Genomic DNA, 26,461 nt, shown 5'->3' with positions numbered 1-26,461 from the left:
ACTCTGACAACCTCAACTGGAATATAGTTATGCGCTTACAAAAAAAAAATCAAATCAAAAATTATTTATTTACCAAAAATCAATACAATCCTCGTGTTTGGGACAACTTTTAAGCAAATATTTATGTTAGTTGCCCCGCTCTTCTATGTGATACATTGGTATTGGTAATAAAGTAAACATAAAGAAGTACAAAAAAAAATTAACAATAAAGAAAAATAAGAAAATAATAATTTACGCTTACGTTATGTTAATTGTGTAAATCCACGCGTGATCTGATGATGTCAATCCATTTACATTGCAGGACCACCGTACATAAGAGCGATACCTCCAATCAAAGTGCAGAGCGGAGAGTCTGTCAATCTGAGATGCCCTTTTTACGGGTATCCCATTAGGTAAGATGATTTTAATCAAACTTTTAGTCCATATATCGTCGCATAGTGAAAACCACAGACGTGGGCAGAAGATGAAAGCCATCGGTACGGCAATGCAGGAGGGAAGACACAAGTCACAGGAACTGTAACCTGGAACCTGACAGAGGGCAGCAGTGACTGTCAGTACTATTCAGAGGCGGAGGACGGGACTCCTAGTACGACTTTGAAATACCCTGGGTGCCATACCACTCGCGCCAGATAGAAGGCAAGAGGAAAATCAATGCCCTATTTTCCTCTAAAAAAGTAGCATGAAGAATGCTGCACCGACAAACTCTTAACTTACAGATGATGAAATCGATGTTTTGGTGAAGAAAACTCACATCACTTCTTTGAAGAAAATTCGCATCAGTGCTTTTCACTACAAAACAACGTTATACTTTTCATAAGATATTGCAACTATCAAACGGAATTTCCTAAACATAGCTGTTGAAGAATTAGAATATTTGAGGTGTAAAAGATAGTTATCATTATTAATTTAAGAGCCACGCTCTTGTCGGTGTTGCATTCTCCATTTTTGTCTATCAAAGGCCAATTCTATCACTTCCTCAAGACACTATACTTTGATTCTCTTTAATCCATGTAAGCTCTTTTTAGTCTTCCCCTTTCTCTCTTTCCTTGTAGCTTCCCTTCTATGATGTACTTAATAAAAAAAACGTGTCTTATTAAGTGTCCAATCATCATACGCTAAACAAAATTCTTCTTTCAGCAAAATCGACTGGGAACACAAAGGGAAGACTATTAGCTCAAACAACCTCTTTCAATCCCGCTACAAGCGATCCTACCACAAAAAGAAGACGAGAAGAAATGCTCCAACGGTCAACATCAACGGAATTCTTTCGATACCAGAAGTGTCTAAGGAAATCAATGGAGAAGTATTCACATGTGTTGTAACCAGTCCTTCTGGAGAAATGGCAAGAAGAGCCTTTGAGATCCAAGTCATTGAAGCTCCTGTGTTAGAAGATTTATTGTTAGGGAATAATCTACAAGAAGGACAGATTGTAAATATCTATTGCAATGTCAGGAGTGGCGACCTGCCGATTCATTTTGAGTGGCTGAAGGATGGGAAAAGGATTCCTAGTAGCTTGAAGGTGAGTGAGTAGTTATTTTAAATAGTATTAGAACAGTATACTCACTAAAGGCACACGGATATTCCAAACAAAAATCTCGTTAAAATAAAATGTAGGAAACTCTCTTGCATACCAGATATTAATTGGACGACTTGTTGATTAACCATATTGAATCTTCTCTGAACATCGTGAGCCCACATTCCCGAGAAATTCATTTTCGGAGGTGTATTGGGCTGGTTTTCCCTTCGCGGGTTGGAAGGTCAGACAGGCAGTCGTTTCTGTAAAAAACCGGACCTGTCAAATCTTCAGGTTAGGTAGGCGGACCCCGTGAAAAACGGGATAAAGCTAGGAAGATGATGATGATGAATCTTCTCTATCACTATCACCCGTATTCTAAGATGGTAACTCGAAACTTCGTCGACTCGACTCGACCTCATCTGAGCATTTTGGGATTTTAAGTTGACATTTACGACCTTGACTTAAGAGGACTTTACTCACTGGAGTCGAGCATATGTGTGCGTGCGTGTGTGTGTGTGTGTGTGAAGAACGGAGTCGAGGAAGGTTCGAGTTAACATCTTAGAATATGGGTATAAGTATTCCATCTATTTCAGGTTGTGGAGAGGAGTTCGGAACTATTCAGCGCATTAGTTATTAAGAAAGTTTCATTAGAGCATTGCGGTACCTACACTTGTGTCGCGTCCAACCACGTCGCCAAAGTTAACAAGTCCACCGAACTTTATATCAAAGGTAACGCAAATTAATTTGTATAACAAAGTTCGACAGTTTAGCTTTACAATAGTTTGAGCGCTTCAAATCAAATCAATCATTCTTTACTGCACAGACAAACATGGAACATTTTAAATCATACACATGATAGATTACAGGAGGATAAAAACTGCCTATTTCTCCCACCAGGTGTCGCTACTGTTGAGTGTTCTTAAGTTTTAACAGTTCCCCATACTATTTGAGTAATTTTTTTTACACTATAACCCTTTGCGCAGCGTTTAACTGCAAAATCATAGTGTTATATTTATTTCCTAAAGATCGGAAAGAAGAAAATTTAGAATACTTACCTTTTTTCAATCAAAACTGCCTTTTTCGAATTATCTTTCTGTATCTTGTGTCCATTGGGTTCAATAAAGTATTTTATCTAAGTATCTATCTGCTTAGTTGGGTTTGTGCCCGGTTAATAAGTTTCATAAATTATTTGTTAAATTATTTATCAGCCCTATGTCGTTTCCAGTGGCCCCAAAATGGTTGGAGGAGCCATCCAACTCCTCACTCCTTCTCGGCAGAAGAGGAACAGTATCCTGCAGCGCCAGCGGATACCCTCAGCCGCAAGTTCATTGGATGAAGAAAGACGGTAAGGTTACTTATTGTCTATGAAAAAAACACTTACATTTTAGCTCTAAGTAAAAGTACATACACAGGTGAATAGATAAAATCATAAAATATAGTTATACTACTTACTTGAGTCACGTCAGAGGCCTTTGACGGCTCAATAATAACCCTCTGACACCAGGGGTGATGAGGTCCACCTGACAACCCACACGATAGAAAAAGAAAAAAATTATTTAAATTTAATTAATTAATTTAATTTATTATATTTATAAACAAAATTACATACATATACACTTTAATATTAACAACACACACTTTACACACACACACACACACACACACACTTTTATACTTTTTAGGTATAAGAAAATTAGTTTAAACTTCTTTTTTACATTTATTCGTCGTAGTGATTTATGAACAGCCTGTATACATCCCATTGCTGAGCACAGGCCTGTCCTCAATCCGGAGCGGGTATGGAGCATGCTCCACCAGTCTGCTCCACTGCGTCAGATCAGATAGACACAGCCAGTCTTTAAAAATAAAAAAATAAAAATTTTATTCCAGCATTACTTGGCACTTGGCAGCCAGTATTGGAGTTAGCTGGCGGCGGTATCCTAAGTCTTCCGAACGGGACCCTGGTGATAGAAGAGGTGTCGCTGACTGATGAGGGACTCTACTCTTGCAATGTGGAGAATGGCGTCGGACAGCCACTGAGCAAGACTATTTGGATGAGTGTCAATAGTAAGTCTTCTACTTTTCCTTTGCCCCTTTCAACTTTAGATGAGGTCTGCCAGCCATACCATCAACTTTCGCTTTATATACAGCTTTCGCAATTCTTTTATCCTTCATCAGCTCTACGTGTCCAAACCAACCTAACATTCCCTTCTCAATCTTAGTCACTATATGGTCTTTTACACCACATCTCTGTCTTATCACACTATTTCTCACTCTATCACTCAACTTAATAACGCAGATGCTACGCAAAGGCCTTTTTTCTACGGCATTAATCCTACTTTCATGCTTCTTCTGCCATACCCAACATTCACTCCCAACATTTAATTTTAATAGTAAGTAAGTAATTATTAAAAAAAAAGATATATCCTCTTAACGCCGAGATTTCCAGACACAATAGTTAAACAATGGGTTTCGGATTTTAAGAAAACATTCGGTCTTACGACTATATACACATAGATTAGGCAACTCTCTTTCGACGCCGTCGTGAGCTTAAAACCGCTTCAATTATTTTACACAAAAAGTCCACCATTCACCCATGTATAGTGTACGAATATTATATAGGGTGTTAGTGGCATCGTAACAAATACTGAGGGGTATGATTCAGACCATGATTCTGAGTTAATATTAAGTGGAATTTTCCGTCGCAAATCAATGTATTTTTTTAAAATTATTTTCAATTCTATACTTTTGCGATGGAAAATTCCACTTCATATTTTTTTTGTTACGATATGTTATACATTGTTTCAAGTTTACGCGGTTATTATCATAATTAAAGCACATAATAACGGGTTCTTACCGCGTTTAAATGGAGATATGAGACTCCCGATATTTCGACACTGTTGCAAGTGCCATGATCACGGGATGACTGATGAGATTGGAGTGGAGTAGGTAGATCCATAATTTTCTACGGGCAGACATATCTGTCTACCCTCTTTCTTTGCCGCTTGTTTATGTTTTTGATATCGGAATGTTCGGAACCATCTGAACTCGCACGAAACTCACTACGACAAACCGCACTCACTGTGTCCTCACGTTTTTTCACCACATTAGGCCGTTTCAAGCTTTTTACAACACCTACTACTGGATTCCACATGCTCGATAATTTGAACCCGTCTTCCCTGTTGAAATTTTTATGTTTTTTGATTTCAATAGCCTCTTTTACGAGTCTGGGGATGTAATGACGTTCTGTCGATAATATTTGTGGATTGTTAAACTCGATCCAGTGGTTAGGGCCCGACTTCAGTACGTGCTCAGCTATAGCAGATTTCTGCACGTCGTTTTTCTTCATGGCACTAATATGTTCTTTAATATCTCATATCTCCATTTAAACGCGGTAAGAACCCGTTATTATGTGCTTTAATTACGTTATGTTATGTTATAAATTCATCATACACAGGATCATAATTATACAGGATCCACATAATATCAGCGTCGTGGTTCACGCCGCGACTTGTGCTGAGTGAGGCCCTTTTATCTTAGGACGTCCACCACCAAAGCATAGGATGTTCATTATGATCATTCTAATGAACATCCTATGCTTTTTTGTATTGTTTTGTGAAAAAAATTAAGTGATGTTATTGTCTTGTCTTTGTGTGTGGCGTCCTTTTATAATAAACAATTTTTATTCTTTTATTTTTTTATTTTCAGAACCAGTCCACTTTGAGACAAGTTCTACCAACGTGACATCCCGGCTGGGTCATTCAGCTAATCTCGAGTGTTCTCCACTCGGTGACGACCCTATCAGGGTATCCTGGATCCACGATGGAAACCCAGTCGACTTAAAGAACCCCAGGTAGCTAGCCTATCTCAATTAGGAATAGTCTTGAGTCAAGAAGACCTCAAGCTTATGTTATGTTATTGATCTGTGTACGCCAATTTCTTCTTAATTTTCCAGGATAAAGCTGTCAGAATCGAAGACAAATCTAGGGCTGTCGAGCACGGTAAACTTCCAGTATTCGGAAGCGGCTGATGGAGGCGTATACCAATGTCGAGCGAGCAACCCTTACGGCAGTGCTAGCTTCAATATACATCTGACTATTTTAGGTACCTAACTTTGTCAGTGTGTACTTAACTCCATGGATAGGTCAAGCCTTTGTGGTCCAGTGGTTGAGCGTTACTCTTTAGTCTTCCAATCGTATGGCGTCAGACGTCACACACACAGATGCGCGTGTACGATAACGTCAATATGTAGTGTCTGTGGAAAAGGAGATTTTTAGTATGAAGTGTCCGGTTGGCTCCAGTCTCTTGGCATCGAGTTACGGACAGATACGTCATTGGCATTTCTTTCATAATGTGCTGTGTTAAAATGTGTTTCCATTTCCAGAGCCCCCAACCCCGCCGTCAGACGTGCGCATTGAGTCAATCAGAGCCCGCAGCGCAACCATTTCTTGGCGGGACACCCTCAGAGCTCACGCGAGATATTATTCGCTACAATACACTCCCACGCACTATACTGATGTCTGGGACCACGCTTCTACTGTCAATATTACTAGGTATGTACACCAGATGTTAATACACACACATACATGCATACATAAACACACGCATTTTTCCAACGGGGTTAGCAAAGACTATAGAATTCCACTTCTCTTGCTTCCTCCACATTCAACGTTTCATGCACGCACGCCGGTTCAGAGTAGATCGTGTAGTATAACCTCTGCATACCCCTTAGGCGATACAGGTGTCTGCTATGTTATCCGTAACATACTATATGTAAAAAAACATATAGAATTATTTGCAATAAATAGAGATCGGCACATTGTTAATACCCGGAATAAAAATAAGCTTGCTTTACAAGTCAGTCGATTACATAAGATTACTAAATCTTTTAAGGGGCAATGTATACGTTTTTACAATAAGATTCCCATTGACATTCAGAATTTGCCTTTCAACTGTTTTAAGACAGTAGTTAAACAAAAACTTTACAAAAAGGTTATTATAAATTTAGTGATTATTTAGAAGATATGAATGGGATTAACTGTCTGAGAACTGATATTAGGCAGCTAAATTACTCAATTGTATGCCAATATTTTATGTTTATTTTTATAAAGAACGTCTAGGGCCCTGTGCCGAGGTTTTTTTCTTGCAGCTTCTTTTCCCCGGCTATACAGGTTGTGAGAAGCTGCAGTAGTTTTAGGCGGATGAGACGTTCGTTATGTAAAAATTGACGATTCAAAGTGTAACTATGTTACCTACTGATTAAAGATATTTTTTCAATTTTGAATTGAATTTAACTTCACGTTTCAGAAAAGAATCCGACGTCCGCCAAACCTTCGAGTTACCCAACCTGCGCCCAGCAACCAACTACGGAGTGAGGGTTGCTACCGGCAACCAGGTGGGCGTGAGCGTCTACACCGCTCCTGTGCACTTCACTACACATGAGGAAGGTAATTAGAAGTTATTCCGTATCAGGGTTGGCAGAGCAACCATCTACGGATATGGCAAAGTCTAAGTGTACTTACCTATACAACAAACAGACAGAAACACACAGACTTTCCCATTTATAGTATTAGTATGGATTGTCGGTTAAAAAAATATAGTATGTAGTTATCACATATTTTGTTGCCATTAAAAACCTGTTGACAACAGCAAAAGCAACAATTTTTCTCCAATAAAAAATATGAATTTCCGAGACTGTTTGCCAACTGCCACACACGTCACATCCTGAGCGGTTATCGCCGGCATATCGATGACTGAGGGATGATTCAGACCATGATTCTGAGTTGATATCAAGCGGAATTTTCCGTAGAAAAAGTCATCATTACCAATTAAGAGCCACGCTCTTGTCGGTGTTGCATTCTCCATGCTACTTTTCAGGGAAAAATAGGGCAGTGGCTTCCCCTCTTGCCTTCTGACCCGCAGTACTCTGTCTGACACAAGTGGGATGGCGCCCAGAGTAGTCTATTTCAAAGCCGCACTAGGACTCAAAAAGGATGGAACTGAAAATAATTAAAAATAAACACAAAAAATATTTTGCGACGGAAAAATCCAAATCCAGTATCAAGATATTAACTCAGAATCATGGTTTGAACCATCTCCGGTACGATAACACTAAAACCGTGTGTATAGATTATTATGATATGGACGGAAAACTACGGAAAACGGAGTCCAAGTATTCAAAGAATTCAAGTAATTGCCTTGTAATATTCTAAGAACGTTTAGTTATAGTTACGTTTATAACAGGCTACTTAAATTCACAACCTACTCACATTTGACCTAACCTATTGTTTGGTAACAATAGCGTAAAAATAACGTCAAAAAGCCAACGTTGCCGATTGCCAACGTTTGGCCATATCATGAAGTAATCATGCATTTAGTTGCTCATATCGTTAAACGTTTTGTGTTCGGTCACGAGCATTAATATGTATACACTGGTACCATGTCACATTAACTTTTTTGACAAATTGAACTGTAAGTCTCACTAAATGTCAAATAAGTTAGTGCGACAGAGTCCTAAAGTGGGTACATTATATTGCTCATGACTGTTCATTGATCTGGCCAAACTACATCATGATGTGTGGTGGTACACACACCAAACAGCTGTATTATATAATTTTGTAAGTACCTAAATACTTAATAATAATATTTAGTTAGATATTATAATAAGGTACCTAGTGTCGCCTCTTCTATATTGCCGTGCCCTTGCTGGGCGTCAAATGTACCTTTTTACACTATGTTCCACCTTAATTTATGTTTGTGACATGCAATAAATGGTTCATCATCATCCCATTAACGTCCCCACTGCTGGGGCACGGGCCTTCCCTATGGATGGATAGGGAGATCGGGCCTTAAACCACCACGCGGGCCCAGTGCGGATTGATGGTTATTAACGACTGCTAATGCAGCCGGGACCAACGGCTTAACGTGCCTTTTGAAGCACGGAGGAGCTCGAGATGAAAACTTTATTTTGTGGTCACGCATCCTATGACCGGCCTTTGCGAAAGTTGCTTAACTTCCACAATCGCAGACCGACCGCGTTTACCGCTGCGCCACCGAGCTCCTCAATAAATGAATATGAATATGTGGCCAACGAATGGTATTACGTATATTTCATGAAATATGACCATTTCATGAAATGATCGATTACATCTTAAAGTTAATTTCGCATTTAAATAATATTAACAGTCATTTCAGGAAGTATCCTTACTATTAAATAATAATAAACTAATCGAATGACGCCTAAGCGTAGTTTCCTATAGGTAACTACAGTTATTAAAGGGCACAATAATACCTCATTATTACGACCTTATTGCCCTTGTATTGTGGTTGGAAAAGGCATCTTTATCTTTTATTATTTTCCCTATTTAATATTATTACATTTATTATTGCATTAATAATTCAAATTAAAAATTCAAAAATATCTTTATTCTGTAGGTAACATAGTTACACTTTGAATTCAATTTAACATAACGAACGTCTCATCCGCCTAAAACTACTGCAGCTTCTCACAACCTGTATAGCCGGGAAAAGAAGCTGCAAGAAAAACCTCGGCACAGGGCACTAGATGTTAATAATACATAAACATAAACAGCCTACGAGTATATATGTCCTAGGGTCCCACTGCTGGGCATAGGCCTCACCTTAATCAACCGGCGGGGGTATGGAGCATACTCCACCACACTGCTAAATACAGCGGGCTTAAATCTTGGAAATCACATAACATCACCTACCTACCACACACATGCACTCACACACATTCACACAAACATGCACACACGTGTTGCTGTTGGTGGAAGCTACTAGGGGCTAGGACAGCTAGTAGTTTCCGATCCCAAGATACGGTCGTGTCGTAGGGCTAGCAGACAGACACACGCACACACACATATGCGCACACAGACGCGCGCTCACATTCACACACACACGCACTCAAACGCACACAGAATCTTTACATTTACTTTACATACTTCTTTTGTGTACCACTCAATTTTTATATTTTATGTTTTGTTTTGGCTTCACTTTTCTATAGTTCTAAGGTTATAAATTAGGAGTTCCGTAAGAGGTTGGGAGCCTGGTGATCTGTCACACAGGGTCACACCTAGTATCGACACCAGTCTCTCACAAAGGCACTATAGTATGTATCATTACATTAGTTAAGTTTACATAATTTGTGTTACCTTTTTGAAGGGAAAATAAAGATTATTTTTATTATTATTTATTTATTATCAATTTATCTATGATCCAAAAGTCGAATTTAGTGGTTTAGGCCCCGAGCCAGGATTCAATCCAGTGACACTACGATACAACAACAACAAAACCAACAACAAACACACACGACTACAACTAGACCATACTTATTTGTAATCTTCCAGCCCCATCATCTCCACCAACCAGCGTTCAAGTGGAGCAGACAGAAAACCCCGGAGAACTCCGTGTTTCCTGGCTACCCCCTTTGAAAGAGACGCACAATGGTGTCATCATGGGGTACCACGTCAAAGCTGTGCCGCAGAACGCTGATACAGGTGGGAAATCTACCGCTTCTGTAAGGTCAATGAACGACTTCACCAACCCTAGTGGTATAATTATTATAAATGACAAAGGATCCTGACATGACTCCATGAAATAACTTCTGTCTAATTGTCGAATTTGTTTTTGAATTCATAAATGATTATCAAATACTCAGCAGTGAAGGAAAACATCGTGAGGAAACCCACATTCCCGAGAAATAAATTTTCGGAGGTATGTGACTTTACCTGTATTCTGGTTTTCCCTTCGCGGGTTGGAAGGTCAGACAGGCAGTCGCTTCTGTAAGAAACCGGACTTGTCAAATCTTCAGGTTAGGTAAGCGGACCCTGTGAAAAACGGGATAATGTTAGGGATATGTTATGATGTACTATTGTAAGAATTATATCTAATTTCAGATGATGCAGATGTGAGGACACTGAAAGTCTCTCAGCAAACCGGAAAACAGGAGACATTGTTAAGCGGACTACTCAAGAACACAAGGTACGCCCATATGTGGTCCCAACGGTCCAGTGGTTTGAACTTTGGGCTCTCGATCTGGAGGTCCCGGGTTCAAACCTCCGTGGGGACATATCACAAAAATCACTTTGTGATCCCTAGTTTGGTTAGGACATTACATGCTGATCACCTGATTCTCCAAAAAGTAAGATGATCCGTGCTTCGGAAGGCACGTTAAGCCATCTGTCCCGGTTACTACTTACTGATGTAAGTAATTAGTCGTTACATGAGCCATGTCAGGGGCCTTTGGCGGCTCAATAGTAACCCTGACACCAGGGTTGATGTTGGTACTCCGCCTCACAACCCACACGATAGAAGAAGAAGAATGGTCTACTAAGCGCTACATAAAACATCAATGAAAATGCGCCGTCAATAAAAAAAATTGTTGGCCTTATGGCATGCTATGGTTATCTGGGGGCACGGGAGTGCCCCCGCCAAGACGAGCAAAACGAAGAGCAAGGGCAGAGGCACTATTTACCTTTTCTCGAAAAGTTTCGTCGATTTTTTGAACCAAATACTCAGGATGTGTTGCCAGCAGTAGACTTATCATCTTGACACAATAATAGTTTAAGATAAAACAGACGAACATAAATAGCAATAATATCCCTATTAACTTTAATTGGAAAAATCGGAGTTTATCCTCGTTTAGGTACTGCCTCATGGTATCACGTACATACAGAAAAGGAAAACATTACAATATTGGTACTTACCTATTATTAAACAGAACGAACAGTTCGGTACAATTATTGATTACATTTCAATAAGATAACATCTTACAATCGTCTCAATGCGCGGTAAGAATTGGATCTGTCAAAGTACGTAAGCTAGTGTTGTGACGTTTATGAGCATAAAATTCAAAAATATCTTTATTCAGTAGGTAACATAGTTACACTTTGAATCGTCAATTTTTACATAAAGAACGTCTCATCCGCCTAAAACTACTGCAGCTTCTCACAACCTGTATAGCCGGGAAAAAGAAGCTGTAAGAAAAACCTCGGCACAAGGCCATAGACGTTCTTTAAAAAAAAAAATAGTGACGTATCAGTCGATATTAGGTCGATCGATGTTTTTTCTGTCTAACACTACCAATTAAAATGATTAATAATAATAAAATATCGTTAGTCCCGGGTTACTAATCCAAAACGCCTCCACTAACCCGCAGTCACAGCCCGGACACTTCATATAAAACACCTCGTTTTACACAAATACTACACATCGCATCTGTGTGTATGACGTCTGTTGCCATACGACTGAAGACTAAACTATCTCTGTGGGGGGAGGGGTGAAGTAAACCTAGCTCTGACACTGGTGGGGAGCGAAGAGTTGCCGTTCTATACATAATTATATTATTCCTTGTTCTGTGCCGCAGTGGATCAGCTTATGTATGTTCCATACGCACTCCGGTTGATTTAGAGGAGGCCTATGTCCAGCAGTGGAACGTACGGCTGTTTATGTTTTATTGCACACACATTCCTACGAAAAACTTATTCTAACTTATCATTCTTACCTTTACAGATATAGCGTGTCTGTAGCAGCTTTTACCAGTGCTGGTAGTGGACCTTTCTCACTGCCAGTATACCAAGACACGAGGGAAGGAGGTAATTACATTGCATTATTTTTTTTACAGGCGTTTACCCAAGTTGTATTCGTTTCATACATTGTTTTGATCTTCAACCAAAAATACCAAGTAACTTCGTATAAGGTCCTAATCATTTTATTTTCCAAAGCCTGTAAACATGTCTTTTCATAACTATATTCGCCGTGGTAAAAAACATCATACATAAACACATCAGTAATTTATTTACAAAGCCGCTCTCAAACGCAAATGCTCGACACTTTTTTGCAGGCTCCTATATATAAAAATGTAATTGCTCGAAACTTTTTGACAGGCGTTTACAAAAATTCCATCTACCTTTCAGCGCCAGAACAGGCTCCATCGTCAGTGGAGTGTACAGCGGTCTCCGCCACGTCTCTGAGGGTCGGTTGGCAGCCTATTGTTCTGCCTGGGCAAGGAAGCTCGCTGATTGGGTATACGGTGCTCTATGCTACTGAAGGTTAGTTTACATTAAGAAGAAAGTCATTATAGTAATACCTATTTATTAGACCATTTCATGGCCGAATATTTTGACGAAAACAGTTTGAACTCATTAGAACTCCTAACTTCATTTCAGACGGCGCTTGGCAGAACCATACATCTCTCCACACAGAGTTATATCTACAAGGGCTGCTAAAATACACAAACTACACGGTGAAAGTTGCGGGGTTCTCAAACTTTGGTGCGGGGCCGTACTCGTTTCCTATCGTATGTGCTACTTTGCAAGATGGTGAGTTGTTTTGGAAGTTACAGGCATGTTTAATCCTGGGCACAGGAGTTTAACCAATAAAAACATGTGGTATTGGTGGTTGGTGGAAGTATTTGAGCTAGTTATGGGTGATGTAGTAACTAAGATTGAGAAGGGAATGTTAAGATAGCACCTCCGCTGTCACCCTGGCTGACGTCACTATACCTGAAGTTGCTCCACTTTACCACTCCAACATTCCACAATGAAAACTAAACTTAATGCTCGCAAAACAGGGTCTAGAGTTGAATGTGGGTAAGTACAATATTATTTCTTTCCTTTACGAAACTTGCCGCGGATAAATGTGAAGTCTGCCGCCTTAAGCATACAGGGTTCCTATCACTACCAATAATTTCATGGACCACGGAACTTCTTTCGAATGATTCTTAACAACTTTGCCCAAAAACCTGATGTCTATTTTTCAGTGCCGGGTCCCCCAGCAGACATCAAGGTGCTGGTGCTATCAGCCACATCCCTGCTCATCAGCTGGAAGAAACCTGACCATCCGAATGGAGAACTTCTCTACTACACCGTGTATGTTAAGCCTACTTCTAGGTACGTCCTCGTTCGCAATGGAATATTATTTTCCTATTTTCTACTTGTAATATAATCGATGACTTACTGGGTGAGAGCCCTCAGTGCTCCCCATTTGTCCGGTCAAGTAGTCAATGCGTTATACAACGTCAAAAAAAATCGAGCGGGCTATGTTTAAGTTCCATGTACTTAATATGGAATAATCAGATGAAATCAATCAGGCACAAATCCTGGAAACGACGTGATATTAAAATATCTATGACTCAAGCATGAAGTCACGGGTTCTTTGAACAGGTCTATCAACGACTTCAGGAAAATAAGCAAAACCTCCTTAAAACTGCAAAATTCTCCACAAACTAAATCAAATCATTTATCTCAATCTTCATGTCTCTCCAGCAACGGCCCGCCACAAACCTACCGAGTGGAACCATCTCGTACGACTGCTGAAGTGAAGGAGTTGATATCTGGCAGGACCCACGAAGCATGGGTCACGGCTTCCACCAGGGCTGGTGAAGGAATGGCTACAAGGAGGGTCTCGCATACTCCTACACAAAGAGGTATTAATGTAGATTGAAATACAAATTCATAAGTATCTTTATCCAGTAGGTAATATAGTTACACTTTAAATCGTCATTTTTTACATAAATAACGTCTCATCCGCCTAAAGCTACTGCAGCTTTTCACAACCTGTATAGCCAGGGAAATGAAGCTACAAGAAAACCACGGCACAACGCCCAAGACGTTCTTTTAAAAAGGATAGCTAATCCCATGCATTCATATCTTCTAGATGTAATCTTAGCCTTTTTTACAAAGTTTCTGTTTAATTACTGTCTTAAAGCTGTTCAAAGGTTGAATGTCAATGGGAATCTTATTGCAAAAACGTATACATTTCCCCTTAAATCAGTGATATATAGTTGGTACCACGGTTTGACACAAGTTATTGTAACATAACATTATTTGGTTCATAAAGCCTATTATGACTTAACAGAGTTTCTCAATAACATAAAATTAGGATGACGACAATATAGCGATGTAATTTATATACTATTATGATTTTATAAAATGATGTAATATTGAAATATTGTAACGTAATTTATAGAATGTGTACCTACTCATGGAAATATAGAGAATTGAATTGAATTGAAAAGAACAAAGAATTGAATTGAATACATACTTAAGTCAATAATAGCCGGAACCGATTACTTAACGTGCCAGAGACCGCCCTGAACCAACGTTCTAGCCTGCCTTCCTACTAGCTACCCTCAGCCATTACGGCTGAAAATTTCTTGAGTGAAAGCTCTCAGTAGATCTCTAATAGTAGTGAATGATATTCGAGGTTAGAATGTACGTACAATCTACAATAAGTCATTTAAAAAAGGAATACATATTTCTTCATCTTCAAACTCCACTTAACTCTCAACATATTTTTGCAGTGGTGGCAGGAGTAGCATCTTTAGGAGGCACCATATCGGTAGGAGTGGGGAGCTCCCTACTCCTCGTGTGTCAATGTGTGGGCGTCCCCCCACCTCGGACCGTGTGGTACCACAAGCACAACATCATCACTCACCATCCTCGCTTCACCAGGAACCATGATGATAGTCTGCTTATTAACAGTAAGTATTAATTTTTTTCGATATCTTTGAAGAAATATTCAGCCACGTTGGTCTACTGTACTTTGCGTTCGGGACAGCAGATTGTTTTCTCTTTTTAATATAGGCGACAAACGAGCTGACAAAGCGCCTGATGGTACCTACGCAATTACCATCGTGCATAGACACTCGCAACACTACAGTATTCACAAGTGCATTGCCGGCCTTTCAGAGGCGAGCACGCTCATTTTTTGAGGGTTTGAAGGTCGTAACGATCCGGAAACCAATAACCTCGTCATATTATGATCTAATTTAGGACACCTTCAAATTATTCGCGTCGCTTCAGCGCTGCATCAGCATGATAGTAACGCTGCAAAATACGTAAGTTATGGATAAACGGTTGCAGGCTCAAAATCATGTCAGTTACTCCAATTTCAAAGAAGATTACCGAATATAAAGTCATGATATATTTTTTTCCAGACATAGACCAGTCCCTAAGCGGGAACTACACATGCCTAGCTAAGAACCTATATGGTTCAGACTCAGTAGAGTACGTGGTGACAGTTCTACCTCTCCCGGATGCGCCGGTGCTGAGGGCAACGCCGTACAAGGACTCCATCTTGGTGGAGTGGGAGCAACCCTACTACACGAGCAATAGGAGCTTTACTCAAAAGATCAGTGAGTTAAAATTGGTATTCGTTAATTTATGGGTAGACGGTGACAGGGTGAACCTATGACCCTCTGAAGGTGATTATGGTGAGCCTTGGGGGAGATATTTGTCCAGCAGTGGACGTTTTCTGTCAGATGAGGATGATTAGGTTGGTAACTAATGATAATCATGACCTTCGTAGTCCAGAGGTTGAGGGTTGGGCTCACCATCCCTAGGTCCTGGGTTCGAATCCCAGTTGGGACATAATCACAAAACCACTTTGTGATCCCTAGTTTGGTCATTGCAGGCTGATTACCTGATTATCCGAAAGAAAAATGATCCGTACTTTGGAATGTATGTGAGATTTCGCCAACTAACATCATCGGGTCAGAACTCAACACTAAACGAATAAATGGAAAAAAAATACGAAAACTTCAGAAGTAACGCCATCTACTGTCGGACCAACTGCTTAACGCATCACCTCATTTGTCCGGCCAAGTAGTGAATGCCGTCCAATCCAAACAAGTCACATCAAAAAATATTTCATTTTGACCAATTTCTCACCTGATCTAAAAATGTCAATGCGGTTGAATACACCTATCAGCTATTCGGTCCAAAGTTCAAATTCGCTAATTTGGAAATATCTTTAGTAATGAAACTATAAAACAAAATCTTCCATAGAAGACCCAGTTTATTTCTCCAGCAAACTAATCGAACCTTCAGGTTACAGCCTCACTTGGAAAGAAGCAAGTGGACCGTGGCAGGAGGCCTGGCCTGTCACCAAGTTGCCAAGCCTAAACGTCCAGAAACATGCTCTGACTGGACTCAAATGCGGCACCAAGTATTCTGTAAGGATTACTGCCACCAACCGAGTTGGGACGTCGCAACCAGCATACCTGGACGTCAGCACTTTGGGTGGAGGTATGGACTAATAATCATATTCATTTATTGTGACACACAGGTGTAACAGATGTAACATTAAGTTGCTCTGTTCCGTTCTTCAGAGGGCATCCGTACTTCGGCGGGCATTTTAAGTCGTCAGTCCCGGCTAATAACCGTAAAACATTTCCAACAATCCGCAGTGGATCAGCGTGGTGGTGTATGCTCCATACCCCCTTTGGTTGATTGAGGGGAGGCCTGTGCCCAGCAGTGGGACTATAGGCTGTGTATGGTCTGCGTTTAGGTCATATTCAGTAAGAAATTCATGCAATAACACAGCCGGTGAGTAGGCCTGTGTCCAGGAGTGGGACGTATATAGCTGTTTATGTTAATGTGTGTTAAGTAAAACACGTCAAAAAAAAATTGTGAGCAATATAATCATATTTTTTTACAACAGAGCCAATGTCGAATAACAGAATTGCTTTTCTATCTAGATGAAATGTTCAATGTGACGACTTCCCTCATTTAGCGCTTATCGCTATCGATCCCTAGAGTCGATTAATTCTTTCAAATATTTTCCTCTCGGACGACGCCCTGAGGCGAGGTTCGCGCTCAACTTACAATTTATAGTAATATTATATAAAAAGTACAACATTCAAAGCTACAATTACGATTAATTCAGTATGTACGAACAATCTGCGATTGTTGAAGTTAAGTAACTTTCGCAAAGGCAAAAAGTTTTCATCTCGAGCTCCTCCGTGCTTCGGAAGGCACGTTAAGCCGTTGGTCCCGGCTACATTAGCAGTCGTTAATAACCATCAATCCGCACCGGCCCGCGTGATGGTTTAAGGCCCGATCTCCCTATCCATCCATAGGGAAGGCCCGTGCCCCAACAGTGGGGACGTTAATGGGCTGATGATAATGATGATGATGATGATGTCCAAACAATCATAATAAACTTGTCTTTTTATACCTCGTTGTTCACTTGGACTCCGCTCAAATGTCCTCTTCTTTTCCAGTACCAATCCCGCCATCAACCAACGAGTGGTTATGGAGCAACTGCTCCCACATCTTCGTGCAGCTGGCGGGGTGGGACGATGGGGGGTGTGAGTTGAAAGGCTGGGAGATTGACTACCGCCCGCTTGGCGGTCGCTCTTGGATCCGAACGCATAATACTATGGTGAGTTTTCTTACTAGCTTTTTCAAAAGAACAAGCATGGAAGAAAAACTAACATAGCAGAGTGACTCGATTGAGTGAGTGATTTGGAATGTTCGTAAACACCAAGATATTTTAAACGCCGCGAAGATCTCCCTGTAAAATACACATTGCGACATGGAAAAAGATTAAATTTACCTATATCTAGACTGGTCCTACATTCTTCTAGCCCATAAGGTGATGTCCATCAAAATTTATAATAAACTGCCTAACATATTAAAAGAAGAAAAAAGTGACAAAATCTTTATTAAAAAAATAAAAGAAATTCTAATTAATAAATGTTACTACAGCACTAGTGAATACCTTACTGATACTGATGTTACAATTTGAAAAGCTTCCTTCTCTCTTTTAAACTTCTATATTGTTGTGCCCGAAAGGGTCTATGATGTGAAACACATATTTTATGTAACTCACAAACTTGTACACCATCGTAGTATGCAAATAAAGAATATTGAATACTCCGTACTAGCCCCTCCTTTTTACCGCCAATCATTTTAAATTTGGAAATACTCTTCCATTCAATTCATTTTATTCTGCTCTGACGCATTATATCCACGATCTTAATAAGAGTAACATATATATTGTTTAAATGTGTCTGTGATCTACGAGTCCATTGCATCTTATTTTCTTTGTATTCTATACAGGGTGTTAGTGACATCGTAACGAATACTAAGGGGGATGATTCAAACCATGATATATCAAGTGGAATTTTCCGTCGCAAAATTAATGATTTTGTTTAGTTTTTTTTTCAAATATTTTCAATTCTATACTTTTGTGTATGCAAAATTCTACTTGATATTAACTCAGAATAATGAGCTGAATCATCCCTCTCAGGATGTCACTTACACCCCGTCCAGGTACATACAGGTAGCCATACAAGTAGGTATGAGTGTTAGTTACACCTTAACGAATACTGAGGGGGATGATTCAGACCATGATTCTGAGTTGATATCAAGTGGAATTACATGTCGGAAAATTCAAAAAAATTCTTTGTTTTTTTAATTATTTTAATTTCCATACTTTTGCCAAATAATCAAGAAACTATTTGCAGCCACTTTTGATACATAGTCCTATGGTGGATAATGATAAACCGTATGATGATAGGGGATCAGCCTATCGCTCCTACAGATGATCCATCATGTTCGACAGGACGCTGTCCCTTTTTCGCCTTTTACGACATGCACGAGAAGATAGGCAGCTGAACGCATTCTATGTTTTTTCTTTACTCCAAGTCCAGCAGAGGAGTTAATGATAATTACGTTGAATAAATAATTCTGATTCTGAAAAACAGACCGCTTTCTTATTTCCAGTCCTTCTCCGAGCTACCGTCTTGGGGTCTTCCGAACCTGTACCAGGCCAAGCCCTATAGGTCCTCGCTAGCCATCACGGACCTGTCTTCCGGGACCTGGTACCAGATCCGAGTGACCTCCACCAATGAGGCTGGAAGTGTCACCACGACATATAACTATGCTACGAAGAACGAGGATGGCAGTGAGTAGTTTAAATAATACAGGGAGTTAGTGACATCGTAACGAAAACGAGGGATGATTCAGACAATGATTCTGAGTTGATATCAAATAGAATTTTCCGTTGCAAAAATAAAGAACTGATAATAATTTTGAAAAATATTAAATTTTTTATTACTTTTCCGACAGGAAATACCTCTTGATATCGACTCAGAATCATGGTCTGAATCATCCGGAACACCGTGGAAATACCACGGTAAAACCACGATCACACCATAGACAAAACTATTGCTGACGAAGTTTAGAAAAATCGACCTTATTAATATTGCATTGTGATCGTTATTTGTAGAATAGTATGCTATTGTCTATGGATGATCGAGGTTTTACCACGGTATTCCGTCAATCAGCATACGACCCTACAAATAACGATCATAATTTAGTATTAATAAGGTCGATTTGTGTTTTAATCGTAAATCATGATCGACGAATGTTGGATAGATGTAATATCCCTCATAGATATATTTGAAAATTCTCTCTTTCTTTATTTAAGAGCTGCGCTCTTGTCGATGGAGTAATCGCCTTCAATACTCTATGATAGGGCGTGTAGAACGGTGGTTGCCCCAATCGCCTTCCGTTCCGCAGTACATCGACCGATTTCTCATTCGGTGAATCGGTGATTTGAAAATTATTTAAGTATAATTATATTTTATTGATATCACGTGGTTTTCAGGATTTTTGCCCGGTTGATGGCAATAGCCTCACCCCCTATTACATGGGGGAGTATACTACGCGCCCTGCCTGATAGACACACTCTTTTGTTTTCAGGTGAAGTGGGACCACCATCTGAATCATTGGACATCAATACATTAGTTATAATGTGCAGTTCTATACTGCTCGCCATTTGCGTACTAACAAGCATCTACATAATAATTAGAAGACAGAGGTACGTTCTATCTTAAAATTACTGGGTGAAAGCCTCCTTTTTTTATGTGACTTATTGTAGATTTGCCTACCTACCTAACTACTTGGCCGGACAAATAGAGCGCTGAAGGCTCTCACCCGGTACAACGTTTAAGACAACAGGCCGGAGGGTACCCAGTTGCATAATACAGGATTTAACATAACATAAGTTCACGACTCTATCCTGTTGAGGTATTCAGAGGTATATCCATCGCAAGATGAACTAAGTACCCACACCTCACTGAGCTTTCTGTTAGACCAACGTGATAGCTAGTGAACCATATCGCCGTCCATGACGGTCGAGGCAACTGTGTTAGTGAAAACTGCACTTCATCATCATCATCATCATCAGCCGTACGACGCCCACTGCAAAAAAACTGCACTTAAAATAAATTAATATAAGTAATATGGACAGTGGAGCAGCGTGGTGGAGTATGCTCCATACCCTCTCCGGTTGGTTGAGGGGAGGCCTGTGCCCAGCAGTGAAACGTATATAGGCTATTTACGTATGTTATGTAGGTAATTATATCCTTTTTCAGCTCAAGCGAAACAGAATACCGCGACTCAATAACAGTGGACAACAAATCAGAGAGCGGCAACCTGACAGCTAACACATCGCATACCAACATTGCAAACATTAAAGAGAACTCTATCAATGCGCAGACCATGAATGCGCAGAACAGGATCTACAGCGCTCCTATACATATGAGGAATAACAGTAAGCATGGTGAGTAACAACAGTAAACCAAAAGCATACAGGAACAGCGGGATTACTTTTAAATGCCGAACTAATGTTATTTTAGTGATAGAAATAACTTTTATTGTACTTAAACTTTTACAATCAAAACAATCGTAAAACATCGCCGATAAAAAAGCATCGAGAATAGAGCGAGATCAACAAAGACCAATATACTTGGTCTTTGGAGATCAACGACAAATGACAGTTCGTGGGGAGACGTCCAAAAACTCAAATACAGATCTGACAATCAGTCAGTTTAAAATAAAATCTTTAAGTATGAAATATTGCGATAAATAGTTATTTGAAAGTGTTCAATAATTATTAGCAAATTAATATATTATATGATTTTTTTTTTTTTTTGACGTGACTTATTGTAGATTTGCCGCAGATGGCATTAACTACTTGGCCGGACAAATGGGGAGCGCTGAAGGCTCTCTTATTAGGTACATTTAGTACGCTAAAGTTCTGTTTGCTAACACAATCTCTAATCTATAACTCAACATTTCTTCCCCAAGATACAGGCACAGCCTAGTTTGGGGACCCCCGTTGGACTGCCGCTGTTTTCACTTAAATTGTAAAATTGCGCATAATATTGTATAAATTTTAATAAGATTATCTTTGTAATGTGTTTGTGCAATAAAGTTATTATTACATTATTACATAAGCTCACGACTATACCTATTAGGTAGTAGTTAGATGAACTGAGTAAGTGAGTACCCACGCCTCACCGAAGACCTTCTGAGCACCCTCAGGCCTGATGTCTTGAGTTTTACCAGGTGACAGCCCACAGCGCCCCCATTTGCCCAGCTAAATAGTTCATGCTATACGACAAACAGCCTCCGTGGTCTAGTGGTTAGAGCGTTAGGCTCACGATCTAGAGGTCCGGGTTCGATTCCCGATGGGGACATTGTCGAAATCACTTTGTGAGACTGTCCTTTGTTTGGTAAGGACTTTTCAGGCTTGAATCACCTGATTGTCCGAAAAAGTAAGATGATTCCGTGCTTCGGAGGGCACGTTAAGCCGTTGGTCCCGGCTATTAGCCGTAAAACACCTCCACCAACCCGCATTGGAGCAGCGTGGTGGAGTATGCTCCATACCCCCTCCGGTTGATTGAGGGGAGGCCTGTGCCCAGCAGTGGGACGTATATAGGCTGTTTATGTTATATGTATGTATGTATACGACAAATATAGTCACATCAAAAACAAAACAAAAAAATAAAGTTTTACGGAGCTTCCTGTTCAAGTAGACAAATCAAAATCAAATCAAATATCGCACATACACACACGAAACATTTTAAATTAGCATCACCGACCAAACAACCGATAGAGCAACTCTCTGAGTGTCTATAAAGGCTATATTGATGGTCAAGTGTTTAGGTACTAACTTATTCGAATCACAAAACATTTGTATGCACTAAACAGAGGGGTTGAACAGGCATTGAAGTAATTTCATCTGAAAAAGCAATATTGCTATTTGAAATTAGTTGACATTGCGCCAATATTGCTTTTTAGACGAAATAGCCTTTTCAGATCCCGAGTTTTACTATAATATTTTCTCCTGTCACGATAGACACGAGTATAACATGACATAAGCTCACGACTATATCCCAATTGGGGTAGCCAGAGGTACATTCGCCGCAAGATGAACTAAGTACCCACACTTTACCGAAGAATACGACCATGGGTATAAATTAATGCTAATTCATGCAATTTATAAAGATACTTATAAATCTATTTAAAAATAACACAAAAGTAACAACTTAAACTAAATAAATCAGTTAAAGATACACCGATAACGCGCTCTGATAAATTAGTAATTAAAACAATTAGTAGATAAAATATTCGTTATAACTACCCTGAATAAGATTATAATTTATAAGTGATTATTACTTAAATTGATTTTTAAATGTGCTGTATTCTATTATTTGTATTTGCGTGAATAACATATAACATGCAATAATTTTAATGTACCTACCATACGATATAATTACTTAATAAGTCTAAGTGATTTTATCCTTAATTAATATTTGATCCTATTATTAATTAGTAATTTAGCATGATACGTGTCTTCTTCTATCGTGTGGGTTATGAGGTGGAGTACCAACCTCATCAACCCTGGTGTCAGGGTTACTATTGAGCCGCCAAAGGCCCCTGACATGGCTCATGTAACGACTACTTACTTACATCAGTAAGCAGTAACCGGGACCAACGGCTAAACTTGCCTTCCGAAGCATGGATCATCTTTCTTTCGGACAATCAGGTGATCAGCCTGTAATGTCCTAATCAAACTAGGGGTCTCAACGTAATTTTTGATACGTGTCTAATATGGTCTCCGAAGACAGAATGGTCTCCGAATAGAGACAGAAGCAGGCGCGGCAGACCAAGGCGAAGATGGCGCGATGACTTGGATGCTTTCCTGGAAGGCTGGCCGGAGAAAGCACTGGAGAGAGAGTCCTGGAAGAAATGGAGGGAGGCCTTTGCCCAGCAGTGGGACACTTTAGGCTAGATAAGATAAGTCTAATATCAGCGTTCTTATTTCAGAGCTCTACGAGATAAGCCCGTACGCGCAGTTTGCGGTCGGGTTCCGTACGTTTGGACACGTCGATAATCAAGACATACCCAGTCGACATAAACAGAGATATGATACAGGTACCCTAAATATCTTATTTATTACCTTATACAGGTTGTTAGTGACATCGTAACGAATACAAAGCGATAGAATTTTTTTTATTTAATTAGCTCAAAATAATGAGCTGAACCATCCCTCTCAGTATTCGTTACGATGTCACTTACACCCCGTACAAGTACATACTGATAGCCATAAAAGTAGGTATGGGTGTTAGTGACACCGTAACGAATAGTGAGGGGGATAATTCAGACCTTGATTCTGAGTTGATATCAAGTGGAATTTCCTGTCGGAAAATTCGTAACAATTTTAGTGTTTCTTTTTTAATTATTTTCAGTAAAACTGAAAAAAACCTCGACAGGAAATTCCACTTGATATCAGCTCAGAATCATGGTCTGAATCATCTCTCAAAGTTTTCGTTACGATGTCACTAACACCCTGTATAGAATAACTTATTTTGGATTAGGTACTGAAAAAAAAAAGTCATAAAGCTGATTCAGCTGTTATTCAACCGCAGCATGTTGTAAAAATCGACTAAATGTTACGTCCATAAGAAGACATAAATGTATTTTATGTTTACAATTAAATTACCAATTAAATAAATTATTTGTTATTTCATTTCAGAAACCAGTTTTCAAGTCTGTTCAGAGTCTGAAGACAGTGACAGCATATCCAAGTCAACACTCAAAAGTATGCCCAGAAGTAAGTTTCCAGAAATATCAAGAAGTAAGTTACATCTACTTTTTTCTGATTGTGTATTCGAATCTTAGGGTGGTATTAATAAACTAATCTCAGCTTTGAGACTGCCCTCAAGATCATGTCAATGTGACAGTTCTCATATAAAAACAGGGCCTTGAGCGTGATCTTGAGGGCAGTCTCAGGTGAGATTAGTTTATTAATACCAACCTTAGTTTTTATTTTACGTTTAACAGTAAAGTTTTCTGTCCCAGCAGGGGACCCTAAAAACAATAACTTAATCAATTAAAGGATGGGAATAGGATAGTTTCCAACTAGTCAAATCAGGTTTTTTTTTTACTTCAAAACACGAAATTACCAAGGAAATTATATGAAAAAGCACACTATGGCGTCATAGAAAAACGTAATAAAATTTCGAACTTATTATTAAAATTCTTAAAAATGTTTTTTATTAGTTTTAGATATGTCTTTATTTAGTAATCAGAATTTCAAAATATATCTTGAACCTAATACACGACCCAATTAGGCCCAGATCTAGGGTGACCCTAGGGACATATACCTGCAAAGAAAAAAAAATTGTGAGACGTAATTTACAAACATGACTGCAACATTTATTTATAACTGTATCTAAATTTACATACATACATACATAAACAGCCTATATACGTCCCACTACTGGGCACAGGCCTCCCCTCAATCAACCGGAGGGGGTATGGAGCATACTCCACCACGCTGCTTAGCGTGCCCTCCGAAGCACGGAATCATCTTACTTTTTCGGACAATCAGGTGATTCAAGCCTGTAAAGTCCTTACCGAACAAAGGACAGTCTTACAAAGTGATTTCGACAATGTCCCCATCGGGAATCGAACCCGGACCTCTAGATCGTGAGTCTAACGCTCTAACCACTAGACCACGGAGGCTTTATGTGAACCTAAATTTATATACAATACAAATATTTTTTCTTTATCTGTGCCAAATATTAGAAGCGCCTAATAATAGAAAAAATATACTGAGGTAACATGAAACGACACTAAAACACAGTAGGTACCTATCTAAAGAAAATAAATTGTTTTTTTTTTTTCAGAAACCTGCAGAACACCTCATCATAGGTAACTAGAGAAAGAGACGCTATCTTTTTAAATCGAAAGGAATCTAATTCCGTGGACCATCTAGTGAACATTGTGGTGATAATTTTGGACATTCCGTGAAAATCTGAAAATCAAGACAGTTTCTTCAAACGTTTATAATAAATACTATGATAATGCAATTTGACCCATCTAATTATGAAATGCCTTTACGCCCTTAGTAGGACACTATGGTGGCGCAACCAGCGAGCTATTCGGGATTCGGTTGCCGACAACAAAGTGCGCAACTTTGTTGCTAACCAGATAAGGTACCCACAACAACTGCATACATGTTGTTGCTGGGGCGACTGTGTTGGTGATGATGTCCTTATGAGCCGTAATGTTGGTAGGTAATTCATAGCTCCAAGACACGGTGCGGTACAATCAAGGGTATGAAGATATTGTATCAGGGTGTTAGTGACATCATAACGAATACTGAGGGAAATGATTCTGAGTTAATATCAAGTGGAATTTTCCGTCGCAAATTTCATGTTTTTTTTTGGGTTTTCTCAGAATGAACTACGATGTCACTTACACCCCGTACAAGTACGTACAGGTAGCCATACAAGAACGTATGGGTGTTAGTGACACCGTAACGAATACTGAGAGGAATGATTCAGACTATGATTCTGAGTTGATATCAAGTGGAATTTCATGAAAGTTCTAGTGTATTTTTAAATTGAAATAAACTATAATTTTGCGACGGAAAATTCCACTTGATATCAACTCAGAATCATTGTCTGAATCATCCCTCAAAGTTTTCGTTACGATGTCACTAGCACGCTGTGTAGTGGAGGCAATGAAGGGTTTCACTTCTTATTTGCCAGGAACAGGTCCGATTTTGGTGATTTTTTCTTTTGTAGTATTTTTTATTAGTTAAAATCAGAAATATCTTGGGTGGAGCATGAACAACGTTCTTGTCTCTGGCAAATAAGAAGTTTGTTAAGAAGCTCCGGTTTCATTGAATCGATTAATAAAAAGTTAAACAACGAGAGGCGAAATATGCAAGATAAAGGCAGCCTAAGCATTTTTGAAATGAAAGACAAATTGTCGTCCTATAGTGAAAATCACTTAATGTCACATTCGGATGTGGTTTTATTAATAAAACCTCGTA

The 26,461-nt window shown here is 39.4% G+C and overlaps 1 protein-coding gene across 1 annotated transcript in view; it reads left to right on the top strand.

Annotated features, from left to right (window-relative positions):
• LOC126377431 (Down syndrome cell adhesion molecule-like protein Dscam2) overlaps positions 1-25,622 on the top strand; it is a 46,645-nt gene extending 21,023 nt beyond the window's left edge. The window contains exons 5-30 of the mRNA XM_050025173.1: positions 302-392; positions 1,138-1,519; positions 2,110-2,245; positions 2,742-2,861; positions 3,404-3,580; positions 5,222-5,366; positions 5,469-5,617; positions 5,898-6,066; positions 6,821-6,960; positions 9,883-10,032; positions 10,432-10,516; positions 12,047-12,129; positions 12,451-12,585; positions 12,703-12,855; positions 13,296-13,425; positions 13,801-13,961; positions 14,838-15,017; positions 15,474-15,671; positions 16,366-16,563; positions 17,541-17,701; positions 19,048-19,228; positions 20,029-20,146; positions 20,703-20,890; positions 23,443-23,550; positions 24,152-24,229; positions 25,308-25,622. Coding sequence (XP_049881130.1) covers positions 302-392; positions 1,138-1,519; positions 2,110-2,245; positions 2,742-2,861; positions 3,404-3,580; positions 5,222-5,366; positions 5,469-5,617; positions 5,898-6,066; positions 6,821-6,960; positions 9,883-10,032; positions 10,432-10,516; positions 12,047-12,129; positions 12,451-12,585; positions 12,703-12,855; positions 13,296-13,425; positions 13,801-13,961; positions 14,838-15,017; positions 15,474-15,671; positions 16,366-16,563; positions 17,541-17,701; positions 19,048-19,228; positions 20,029-20,146; positions 20,703-20,890; positions 23,443-23,550; positions 24,152-24,229; positions 25,308-25,336 — 3,845 coding nt within the window. The 3' untranslated portion in view covers positions 25,337-25,622. The remainder of the gene's footprint in view (positions 1-301; positions 393-1,137; positions 1,520-2,109; positions 2,246-2,741; positions 2,862-3,403; positions 3,581-5,221; positions 5,367-5,468; positions 5,618-5,897; positions 6,067-6,820; positions 6,961-9,882; positions 10,033-10,431; positions 10,517-12,046; positions 12,130-12,450; positions 12,586-12,702; positions 12,856-13,295; positions 13,426-13,800; positions 13,962-14,837; positions 15,018-15,473; positions 15,672-16,365; positions 16,564-17,540; positions 17,702-19,047; positions 19,229-20,028; positions 20,147-20,702; positions 20,891-23,442; positions 23,551-24,151; positions 24,230-25,307) is intronic.
• The last annotated feature ends 839 nt before the right edge of the window (positions 25,623-26,461 follow it).

This window comes from Pectinophora gossypiella, chromosome 23, assembly GCF_024362695.1.
Source record: "Pectinophora gossypiella chromosome 23, ilPecGoss1.1, whole genome shotgun sequence".
NCBI lineage: Eukaryota > Metazoa > Arthropoda > Insecta > Lepidoptera > Gelechiidae > Pectinophora > Pectinophora gossypiella.
This window is presented reverse-complemented; position numbering and strand designations above follow the sequence as displayed.